This window comes from Pygocentrus nattereri, chromosome 7, assembly GCF_015220715.1.
Source record: "Pygocentrus nattereri isolate fPygNat1 chromosome 7, fPygNat1.pri, whole genome shotgun sequence".
Lineage (NCBI taxonomy): Eukaryota > Metazoa > Chordata > Actinopteri > Characiformes > Serrasalmidae > Pygocentrus > Pygocentrus nattereri.
In genome coordinates, this window is record NC_051217.1 from 24,682,199 (window position 1) to 24,694,915 (window position 12,717).

Genomic DNA, 12,717 nt, shown 5'->3' on the forward strand with positions numbered 1-12,717 from the left:
CCGGAGAAGCGGAAGATAATGGATGGATGGATGGATGGATAGAATCATTTACTAAAGAACCCTTGAAGAACCACTATTGTAAGTGTGTATAGAACACGTCCATAAACAGCATTCTCCATCAATCTGAAGAACCTTTCATGATGCCAAAAACCCTTTAATCAAGCAAAGGGTTCCTCGAGTGTTCACAGTTCTACATAGAACCATTTTCTTTCTTTGCATTGTGAAAAGGTTCTTCAGGTTCATGAAGAATGTGTTGTATATGGTTCTATACAGCACCAAAAAGGGTTCTGCTACTGTAACAAGCTTGACATCGTAAAATGTTTTACGATGTCAAGCTTGTTGACATCAAAACGGCAAAGAGAGAGATTTAAGACGAACATCGAAAATTTGGAGACGAATCAATTTATCTGTGTTTATAATCAGTCCAGCTGGTTTCCTGACATGATTAATCTGTAGCGAGAAACTGACAGAAACACTAAAGAGTCATGAGGTCGAAGTCGCTTCTCATTCTCCAGCTTTTTGTTCTAACTTGTCCATTACACCTTAAATGGTTAGTAGTTACATTCTGGCACCTCAGGTGTATTTAAGGTGGAAGAGAAGATTCAAATCAGAAGCTGGTGAATGAGAAGCGACTTCAGCTTTGCAAAAAAGTCGAACGTTGAGAGACATTTTACAAGATGCTGGAGATGTGAGAAAAGCGGCTATAGTTGAGCTTAAAGCCTAAAGCAGAGCAAAGTCAGTCTGCGTTTTCATTTACAGGCTATTATAATTTTTAGTCTATACTAGGACATCAGCACATACTGAGACATATTTACAGCCAAGATGGTAAAGTGGACATATAATGTTGTGGCTCCCAAGGTGGTTTGATTTTTGTTGAAAGGACAAAACGGCTCTTTTTATTATTTGAGTTGCGACTCCTGGGCTAATCCAATCCAAATCAGCCTGATAGTAGCAACAGTTAGCAGCCTGGCTGTATTTAAGTCCATGTTTATAGATAATAGTGTGTCATACAGTGTCAGAATCCACATAATTAAGCCTATTAAGTTCGGCTCTCGCTGGTCCATTTCCTTCCATTCTGTCATTCTCCTGTTCAGACCCCCCGAGGAAGCTGAGGAGATTCTCCGTCTTACAAACTGAGTATGACTCATGAACAGACGCGGTGCTCAGCAGTCAATCCAAGCTTGTTTCGGACTGTTAGCGTTTTGCAGAACTGACAGGACGACTATGGTCAGGGGCTAGTAAATAACACTCAGATCAGAAGTTTGAAGTTTAACATTTTTTGCAGGAAAACTGGAGCAAAAAGAACAAGAAAACGCGCCTCTCCAATCGAGTCCCTCCTCTGTGAGACTGTGAGAGAGAGCTGGAGGAAGTCAGTCTAGAGTCGGTTCTTCTACACGACTGAAGACTGAAAATGGTAGCATGATATGAGCATGTATGTAGAAATGAGTGTGTGTGTAGGTGGGAATTCATGTGCATGCGTGAATGATGTAAAACATATTTTAGAGTCACTGGTGTTGTATGAATATGGTGTAACACCAGCGACGGTGACCCCAGCAATGGTGACTCCAGTGACGGTGACGCCCGTGACGGTGATACCAGTGACTTTTTGGTTAAAACGGGATTTTGTAAATCGGCTGACTCGTTGGTTGATCAGGTGACCTTGTGCTACTATTTAAAATCAGTAATAAAAATTATTTCTAGCATTATTTTGGCAACATTTTAATTCCTATAAAAACACAAAACACTGGTGACACACAGAAGTTATGAGCTGCCTGATTAACAAAATTATTAATAAATTAATGAAATATAGTGAGCAGTTGCGGACTCTTCTCTCCTTCTCATGCCAAAGAGCCGAAAATGCTGTGTTCAAATTTAAAATAAGAGTCCTGATAGCACCAGTGACCAAAATCTCTGAGACAAATGAATTTTTAAAAATAAAATACATATTTTTAAACGTTGATGATCTTAAAAACATTGTTTCATAGTAAAAATGGTTTCTCAAATCTCAGATGGGCCACAGCACTGCAGTTATGAAGTAGGTAAAGCAGTGCTTGCTTTTCGTGTGACAGCTAAAGAAATTTTAGTCACCTCAGGTTCAGAGTCCATCATGGCATCCTCCCTCTCCGTCTGATTCGGCTCTGCATCTTTGTCTGATGTACAGAGAAAATCTCTACCCTCAAAGGTTGGATGACACATCTTGGATGAGTAAGAGGGCAGGGAAGATCATGGCTGACCCCTCACACCTGGTCATTCTCTCTTACAGCGTTTTTCCATCTCAGTAGAGGCGAAGAGTGAGAGCCTTAAAGACTCAATGAACCATACGATTGCACACTATACTTTAGTATAATTGGGGCAGTCATGGGCTGGAGCACCGTGACCGGAAGGTCGCCGGTTCGATCCCCAAAGCCAACAGTACATGACTGAGGTATCCTAGAGCAAGACACCTAACCCCCAACTGCTCCCTGGGCGCTGCGGATTGGGCTGCCCACCGGCAAGTGTGCTCACTGCCCCCTAGTGTGTGTGCTCACTAGAGTGTATGTGGTGTTTCACTTCACAGATGGGTTAAATGTGGAGGTGAAATTTCCCTCTTGTGGGACTAATAAGGGTCTCTTAATCTTAATTACATTGTTGTATTTTGTTTTATGTTGAGACCTAAACAAAAAAAATCCTTGAACATCTGGTGCTTGGTGAATATAGATTCTGATTTTAGTTGCTCTACACCCATTTCCATGGTGACACTACAGCTGTTTCCATGGTTACTCTACACCTGTTTCCACTGTTTCCATGATTACACTAGAACTGTTTCCACAGTTACACTAAACCTGCTTGCATGGTCACTCTACACTTGTTTCCATGGTCACTCTATACTTGTTTCCATGGCCACTCTACACACATTTCCATGGTTACTCTGGGTACTCAGGTACTCAGTACTCTGAGTTATTTAGGGTAACTCTATGCCAATTTAAAAGGGTTACCATACATCGATTTCCATGGTTCCTCCACACCAATTTCCATGATTCCTCTACACTCATTTCCATGCTTAGGCTACAGCCATTTCCATGGTTATTCTACAACCATTTCCATGGTTACTGTACACCTGTTTCAATTGTTACACTAGACCTGTTTCTATGGTTACACTAGACAAGTTTGTATGATTACATCTGTTTGCTTGTTTACTCTACATGCATTTTCATTGTTACTTTACAGACATTTCCATGCTTACACTAATTACTCCATGTTTCCATGGCTACTGTACATTAATTTCAATCATTATTCTACATCCATTTCAATGGTAACTCTATGCTAATTTCTCTTTTTTTCATTTTCATGGTTACTCCACACTCGTTTCCATGGTTACTCCACACATCTTTTCAAGGTTACTCTACATCTCAGTGGGGTTCTAATTATGAGTACACATGTGTGCGTGTGAAGTAACTCACCTCAGCTGCTTTCTGCGCTGTTCTTCTCCGAGGCGGCTGAGTGATGGAGATCTGCTCTGTGTTTGGTGTTTGTTCCCGCGGCCGCCCATCCTCACCGTGCCATTCGGGTTCCTCTGCATCTGCTGCAGCAGCTGCGGCGAGAGGCTGCGGCTGGCTGCATCGGGGCTCCCAACACACACACTCAGACCGGGGGCCGCATCAGGGGGCCCCACACACACGCTGAGGTTATTATCGCTGTTGGAGCGCAGCAAAACTCGCGGAGCCGCAAGACTGCTGGGCTGAGGGCCCCTCCGCCGCCGGGAGTACGCTGGGGCCTCCCGGAAAGGCACTGAGTGAGAGAGATAGAGAGGGAAAGAGACAGGGTCTAGATCAATCTCTATTGGTTTATTTTAGATCCTATACATGAATTAGGGCCGTTGAAATAATCATTTGCTATTACTTGCATTAATTGCATGTGTCTAATTTTTCCAAAACAATTTTCAGTAGTGACGGTTTTGGTGACTGTTTTAGCTCATTTTGAGCTCAAAAACTCAGTACGTGAACAGCAGACACAGCTTTGAACAGTTGTCCACACAGAAAATCATCATATTTTACATTAAAACACTAAAAAGAAAATCTAATTCTGTAGGGACGATTCTTAAAGTTCAGATTTTCAGATAAGGCTCCGCCCCAGACTAAAAATCTTTGCGTTTTGGTAGTTAAGGGAAAACGCTGGGGTTAGGGTTCGGGACAGACACCTCCCAATAGAAAGTACTCTATAAACGATGATATAGTTTAAATATAGTTTATTACTATCTCTATTCTTGGGTGTAAATGGATTATAACATAATCCTCATAAAATGTGGTCTGAAAAGGCCTGAACGGCACATTTTACATTTCTTTTTATTTTTTGGAGTATAACTCAAATAAATAAAAATTATGCACAAAATTTTAGAAAATCAACAGAATGTAATTTGACCGAGGGTACTCACACTTTTGCATTTGAGTGTAGATCAGTTTTCACCGTCTTTGTTGGTACTAAATTACGATGTAGTCATGCTTTGCTTTTTTTTTACAGATGTAGATGCAAGTGGAACACAAACTAACACAAATTGGTTTTTAGTGATTAATTAAACATTTACAAGCTCAATAAACAAGCTTTCTGACCTACTGGTGGTCACACAGGCCTGACTTTACTGCTCAATGATGACACTTTAAACTTGTCATCAAGTCGCTGATTGCATGATTATAACACTAACAAAATTGATGTCTCAGAGAAGACAGTAGGTGAGGAGGCTGGTGATTCTCAGAAGGTAAGCAATGTGATCCAGGACTCGTTAGAAAGGGCGCATCACGCTCTACTGACCTGTGGAGCTTGGTTTCTTTCCATAATTTCCTCTGTGGCGGACAGTAACTAAATAAATGTAATTGGTTTCTGTACTTAAGTAGTTTTTTAGTGTAGCTGTACTTTTTACTTTCACTCCACTACATTCCACTACAAGTCTAATATCTGACTTTTTCCTCCACTACATTTTGAGAAATCTGTCGTTCCTTTTGGTTTCCATGTATAAAAACGTAACATGTCAAAATGAAAGAAGCGCAAAGCAAGAGCACCAATCAGGGCACAGCGGTCACTTTGTTTAGAGCTGGTTTTGACCTGTTGGTCATACCGACCCAGTGCAGCACACGGTTCAACGTCAGAGCAGCAGCGTAAAATTTTGGGAGAGTCTGTTCAACATAAATGATGAACTAACCTAACTTTGTGTAAATAGAGCACAATATAGAAATATGTCCACATATGCAGTCGTGACTGACGCTGCTTTTTTCTGAATTTATACAAACACCATTTCATTTTATAGTAAATTAGTTTGAGCTGGTTTATGTTTATGAACAGAGACCTACAGATCAACATAGTAAAGGAAACTCATTTGTGATTCTGAGTTTAAAGCCAGTTTTTATTAAACTTAAACTTGGAACTAAGTTGTAAATAAATCTTAAACTGAAACTTTGTTTGTGTGTAAAAGTGATTTCAGAGCCACTTGGTTCTCCCTGATGGAAACTGTTTACCTTCAGTGTTTTGTGCTTGTGATCATTTTAATAGACGTCAGCGTCACTAATTAATGACGTTCTATTAAAAGACTGGTTTACCAAGAGAGACACTGGAGGATTTTCACCTAAAATGAGTTCATGAAGCGAGTCTTGTTATAAAAATGATAACAGGACATCAGAGCCATAATTAATCTTTTAGTACTTTGACTTTCATACTTCAGTACATTTGAAGGTAAATACTTTAGTACTTTTACTCAAGTGGAGGTCTAAAGGGAGGAACTTCTAATTTTACTGGAGTAATATTTTACCTTGGGTGTTTCTACTTTAACTCAAGTATATGGTTTGTGTTCTTCATCCAGCGCTGCATTTCTTTACTGATCTACAGGGCTTCAAAAATCAGATACTGAACGCCATTATACAAAGACTACCATAAGCAGTCATGTGTGGGCGGAGAGGGGGCATACCACCCTATAATCATGTAAAGTTTGAATTAATTCACCAGCAATATAGACTGTCTGACTTAGGTGGAGCCCTAGGTGGCCTTGAAGACACTGGCCTGCAGCGGTGATCCGGAGATCTGGAGAGCCGGAGAAATTTAATGCGACGACTTCAAACTTTACAGGATTATAGGCTGCTATGAAGAACCTGAAGAATCCAGTTCTCCATGCAAAGAAGCATATACAAGGTTCTGTGAGTGTTCATGGTTGTGTACAGACCACTGTCCTTTCTAAAGAACCCTTAAAGAAAAATGTTTTTTAGAGTGTACATTAAGTATTTGTTACATTTTACCCTGTAAGTTTGAAGTCAGTCTTCCCTGCACAGTAGTTTGTAGAAGAAAAACAAGATCAGAACTCCAGAAAAGTTCACAGCTCTCACTGATTACGATATTCTTCAGAGGACGACTAAAAAAAAACAAATCAATCTAACTACAAACAACTCTATTCTGACCTTTACTCCCTTGTAGCTGCCACACGTCCTCACAGCAGCAATAAAAAGCCCTGCAGATCTTCCAGCCTCAGCACTTCCAGCTCTGAGCAGGTAGGAGACTAAAAATAGCTTCTCAGTGTTTGGGAATAAAGCGTTTTGTATCTTTAGGAGTCAGAGCGAGGACGTTCTGCTGAGGTTCTTTCTGACGTCCTTGCAAGTTTATGTGGGGCACTGGAGCACCATTCAGCCTCGAGACAAACGACCAGAGCTCTAAAGCACTTCCAGCTCAAACAGCACAGCACAGGAACCCCAACTTTATTGAGAAAGACTTTTCCACTGTTTTCATGTGCTTTTTAATATAATTTATAATAGAAATACCCCAAAATTTGAACTCAGGTACATTAATTTACACTAAAATGCTCCAATACACTCTTAAAAAGATTATTCTTCAAGTGTTCTTTAGTAAAGACAACAGTTCTGTACAGAACCATGAACACTGAGAGAACCATTTGCATGCTTAAATAGTTCTCTGCATGGTGAATTCAGATTAGAGAATGTGTTGTATATGGTTCTATATACTCTATAAGGTCAAATGTATTGGGGCACCTCTCCTAATTATTGAGTTCAGGTGTTTCAGTCACACCCATTGCTAACAGGGGTATAAAATCAAGCATACAGCTTTCAGTCTCAATAGACAAACACAGGCAGTAGAGGGTCGTACTGAAGAGCTCAGTGACTTCAAACAAGGTACTGTCATAGGATGCCACCACTGTACAAGTCAAATATCTGTCCTGCTAGATCTGCCCCAGGCAACTGTAAGCGATATTATTGTGAAATGGAAGAGTCTATGAGCGACAACAGCTCAGCCACAAAGTGGTAGACCACGCAAATTCACAAAGAGGGGCTGCAGAGTGCATAAATATCCCCAGTCCTTTGCTGCATCACTCACTAATGAGTTCCAAACTGCCTCTGGTAGAAACATCAGCAAAAGAACTGCATGTTAGGAGCTTCATGAAATGAGTTTCCATGGTTGAGCAGCTGCACACAAGCCTAAGATCAAAATGCACCATTCCAGAAAGAGCCATCACTGGACTCTGGAGAAGTGGAAATGTTCTATGAAGCAATTAATCACTCTTCTCTTATTGTTAGTTTGATGGACAAGTCTGGGTTGGGCGAATGCCAGGAGAACATTACCTGCCTGACTGCACTGTGCCAGCTGTAAAGTGTGGTGGAGGTGGAATGATGATATGGGGCTGTTTTTCAGGGGTTGTTCTAGAACCCTTAGTTCCAGTGAAGGGAATCTTAATGCTTCCGCAGATCTTTATGAATCTTTATGGTTACAGCATGACTGAGCCCCAGTGCACAAAACAGCTCCATAAAGGCCTGGCTGGAGGATCTGGCCCTCACAGAGTCCTGACCTCAACCCCATCAAACACCTTTGGGATGAACTAGAACAGAGATTGTGAGCCAGACCTTCTCATCCAACATCAGTGTCACACCTCACAAATGCTCTTCTGGATGAATGGGCACAGCTTCCCAGAAAAGTGGAAGCTTTTAGAGCTGCAAAGGGGGACCAGCTCCATATTAATGCCAATGGATTTTGAATGGGATGGCATAAAAAGCTCCTGTGTGCAGGTGTCCCAATACTTTTGTCCATATAGTGTAGCCCCTTAAAAGCGTTCTTCTATAGTTACGATGTCAAACTTGTATACAACAGAAGAAACCGTATTTGGCCCTACATAGAACCACTTTTACAAAGCTTCTGCACAAAAGTTCTGTACAAGATGACAAAAATCGCATTCAATTATTAAAACAGCCAAAATTGGACAGCATTAGTGCTGATCCTGATATTTCTTCTACTCTGATGATTACAGATCCACATACAGCAGCGCTGATGGCTTTATGAGGCTGATTAACAGCTCCGTTAGACACACACTCATTCTCATACACACACTCACACACTGCTTTACACATCTTCATTAGAAATGAGTGACTGGACATTTGCCCCCGAGCTCTGTGGCTTCATCATCACTGTCATCATGACTGAAATTGTAGCCACTGATTTCTCCCACGCTGAAATCCGCTCAGCCGGAGCAGCGTTTCCCCTCTCTTAACAAACACACAACCCCGCCATAAAGGACAATTCAGATGTAGTGCCCAGTGAAGGCAGTATTTGTCCTCTACACGTGCTCTAGATTCCCATGCAAGTCTTATCTCATCAAATCAAATCAAATCAAATTTATTTGTATAGCGCTTTTTACAACGGATGTTGTCACAAAGCAGCTTTACAGGATTTCAGAAAAGACAAAGTTTCCACAGGACTGAAAGAATGTACAGACTGTACAGAAACCCCCCAGTGGGCAAGCCAGGGGCAACAGTGGCAAGGAAAAACTCCCTCAGAACTGAGGATGAAACCTTGGGAGGAACCAGGCTCACCAGGGGGACCCATCCTCCTCTGGTCAAACTACCTACAAGTGATTATACTACTAATATTATCAGCAGTAATATTGATATTAGGAATATCTAGGAGTCTATGAGAACATCAGGGTAGGGTGGGCAACTCATCCAAGGTGGTTGGTGGTAGCTGAGGCATGGGCAGCTGGTCTGAAGTGGGTAGCAGGGGGGCTCGGCAGTCAGTCGTCCTTCAGTGTCCAGCCGGACATGTGGGCGGTTGTATACTCGGAAAAAAAGCAGGTACATGGGATTAGTTTTGTTCTATCCGTTTGTACGTAAAACAGGGAATGTAAACATTTCCAGAGTGTGGCTAATGACCCCGGCAGATCTGACTATGACAGCTTAACTAAAAGGAGAGAACCGGAAGGACACACAGACACGGCAGCACTCTGAAACAGTTCGGCATCCCTCCGCTCCACCGTCCACAAACTTGAGTGACCGCGTGCGAGCAGCGGGACGACAGCACCAGCGTCTCAGTTTACTATAATTCCCTGTGTCCATGGACCCCTGGATCTGCTGCCTTTATCTAGGGGGGAACATTACCTACCAAAAGCTAAACTGAACAAGTGTGTTTTCAGCCTAGTCTTAAAGATTGAGACTGTGTCTGAGTCCCGAACACTTTCTGGAAGATCATTCCAGAGTTTGGGGGCTTTATAAGAAAAAGCTCTTCCCCCAGATGAAACCTTCTGAATTCTAGGAACTATTAATAAGCCAGCGCTCTGGGATCTGAGTGGTCGTGATGGCTCATAATGAGAAATAAGGTCTTGCAGGTTTTCAGGGGCAAGACCATGTAGGGCTTTACATCTCATCTGTCTTACTGTACTGTCTTACCAGCTGCCATAATGCGTAACTTAGGGTGCACACATTTCCCAGTTGCTTTGTACTGTGCCCAACCATGACTGCTACCCCCCCTAACCGCCCCAACATCCACCCCGCCACTAGCCTTCACTTAATGTTCCAGGACTGAGCAAGCTCACGCCATCACAACACGACATTGATCAATTATGAAACACAGCATTTTTCGGTTAATTGTGCAGCACGTACAAGGAGAGTCGGGTGACGTTAAGGGAGGAATTTGCAGCTTTACTCCCCGACTAAAATTCACGTTCTTTAGTAAGGTGAGAACCTGACCTGTTATTAACCCAAATATTCTCTAATTCATTGAAAAGTGGGACAGTTGCATCACTGACATGTTTGAGTTCTGTGCTCAGGCACGATTAGCGATCTAGTCAAGTCAAAGTTTATTTATATAGTGCTTTTTAAAGCAGGTGTTGTCACGAAGCACTTTTACAATCTGGGTCCGAGCCCCCATGAGCGTCACCAATGATGACAGAGGCAAGAAAAACTCCCTAAGAGCAAGAGGAAGAAACACTGAGAGGAACCAGGACTCAAAGGGGGAACCCATCCTCCTCTGGACGACTCCGGATAGCAAACAATAAGAGCAGAGAAAAAGATTTGATCGTAAATATAAGATACAGAAAAGAAGAGAAGCAGGAGAAGCGAAGTCTGTGATTAAATATGCTGCAGTATCAGCAGGAGGATCAGTTCATCAGGTGAGGTCTGCACAGCACTGTACAGCAGGAAGCTCCATGGTGGTCAAACTGATCTAGACAGACAGCGAGCAGTGGGCACCAGATCAAGGTAGATGAAGATCTTTTCAGGGCCCTGGCTCGGTACGGAGCAATCACACTAGTCAAATGAACTGGGCACAGTTCACTGTGGGCCTTGCACAGTAAACTGAAATGACTTTACTTAAAATAAAGCATGCAAATGTATTGCCTTGAAAAAAGTGAAGTTACTTGGGAGGTGGGTGGTATGGTGGCGTGGTGGGTAGCGCTGTCGCCTCACAGCGAGGAGGGCCTGGGTTCGATTCCCTGGCTGGGTGACCAGGGTCCTCTCTGTGTGGAGTTTGCATGTTCTCCCCGTGTCTGCGTGGGTTTCCTCCGGGTTCTCCGCATAAATGAGCTGGCACCGATCTGCTGTTTTGAATTCCTTAATCAGCCTAACCTCTCAATTTATTACCACAAATAATATCGCTTTACTCAATGAATCTGTTCAAATTCGTCTTAACCTCAAAACCAAACACCATCATGTTGCAAACAACAAAAATGTAAAAATGCATCCAAATATTTACCATGAGAATATGCTAGTACACAAGAATAACATCATGATGTAAAAAGAAAGAATAAAAAAATTGAATGTAAGAGTTATTTAACTAAAACCAACAAACCTGAAAATAATGCTGAGAAGCTTTTTGGACAAATGAGTCTCTACACTGTTAGAAAAGAAGGGTCTGTTCAGGTACATTTGTTCCCTCAAAGCTCCAACAGTGGCTCTAAGGTCTGATTGTGAAGCTTAAATCAGTTTTTCCAGGTGAAAAGTTTGTATTTGTACCTTTTCATAACCGAACGTTTTAAAACAGAACAGTAGAATAAAAGCCTGGAGGCGAGGCAGGGTGTGTGGAGTCAGTACAGCTTAGAACACATCATTTCAGTGGATTATGGTTCAGTTATGTTCCTTGACTAAAGGGACTGAGATGGAGTCTTGAGGTTTCCACTCCAGTGATGAGAGGGGAACTGACCCAGAGACAATCTAGTACCTTTATTTCTGAGAGTGCAGAACTTATACCAATGAACTGATATTAAATAGATTTAATTAAGTAAGTAGGCATTACACAAGATACAGCACAAGTTACTAGTGTTACGGGATGTCAGGGAGGCGGACCCAAGTGCAGAAATGAAAACCCAGTGAGAAGAGGTCTAAATAAATTTACTGGGTTACTGGAGTTTGTGCTTGGAAGGTAGTGATTGAGGTGACCCAGAGCCAGGCTCACACTGCCACTGTATTGATCAGCGGTCCACGGAGTTACCGCTGCACCAACAGGACACACAAGTTACAATGGCTAAAGCACTCCAAAGAAGGGAAAATGAAGAGGCTCAAACAAAGACTGAACCAGAAACGTTAAATTAAATATAATCAGAAAACAAATACGACTTCCTCTGAAATTTCGAAGGGGACGTCAGACTTTATGTGTCACTTGTTTGCTCTCAGTGGAGCAAACGCCTTTTATATGACTTGGAGCCATTTGTAGCTCAAGCCTTCTTGTGGCTTTTAAGTAGTTTTGGGACAGTTACTCTTTGTAGTCCTCTTTCTTCTTTCTTTTTGGTTTTGGGGCAGTTTCTTTTCTCAGACCTCTTTTCTTCTCTTTTCTTTAATGACACTAAGTACCGTACCATTCACTCCTCTACAAAGGTGTGACAAATGCTACTGTTTGCCGCAGCCTTGAGTAGTGGAGTCCCCAGGTGTGTCGAGTTGGACCGAATCAGCCTGTGGGCTTCTGGGAATTGGAGTTCCCTGAAGTTATGGCCCCTTGCCACTGGTGCCCTCTGCTGGCAGCTCGCGGCACAGGCTGGACATTTTGCTGCCGTCACTGTCTGCTGGCAGCAGGCGGTGCAGGCTGGACACCTTGTTGGCGTCGCCAATGTATCTATTTTACTGTGTATAATAATAATGTACAAATAATTTATTTTACCAGTCTAGCTTAAGAAAGGCTAAACTGTGTAGACCAAACTGCCGATGTTCTACAGCAGCATGTCACGTTTCTGTTAGAAGAGGCTTCAGATGGTGAGAGTGAGTGAGTTTTAGTGTCTGGGTGTGGATTAGACCAGAATCCTCAATCAGAAATCCTTAATCACACAGGGAGGAAAGCGTGTCTTACATAATGGGCAGCGCTCAGTGTAACTTATATCATTAAGAGTGGGGGATCAGAGCCAGGATCAGGCTCAATCGGGGAAAAGACCACAGCGAAGATGACCCCAAGAAATGTGCAGTGGCTTACAGGATGAAGACATTCAAAACTGATAACACA

The 12,717-nt window shown here is 42.4% G+C and overlaps 1 protein-coding gene across 7 annotated transcripts in view; it reads right to left on the minus strand.

Annotated features, from left to right (window-relative positions):
* LOC108440598 (SH3 and multiple ankyrin repeat domains protein 2-like) overlaps positions 1 to 12,717 on the minus strand; it is a 285,653-nt gene that overhangs the window by 129,987 nt on the left and 142,949 nt on the right. For all 7 annotated transcript variants that reach the window (XM_037540113.1, XM_037540117.1, XM_037540115.1 and 4 more), the window contains one exon: positions 3,441 to 3,768. In XM_037540113.1, coding sequence (XP_037396010.1) covers positions 3,441 to 3,768 — 328 coding nt within the window. The remainder of the gene's footprint in view (positions 1 to 3,440; positions 3,769 to 12,717) is intronic.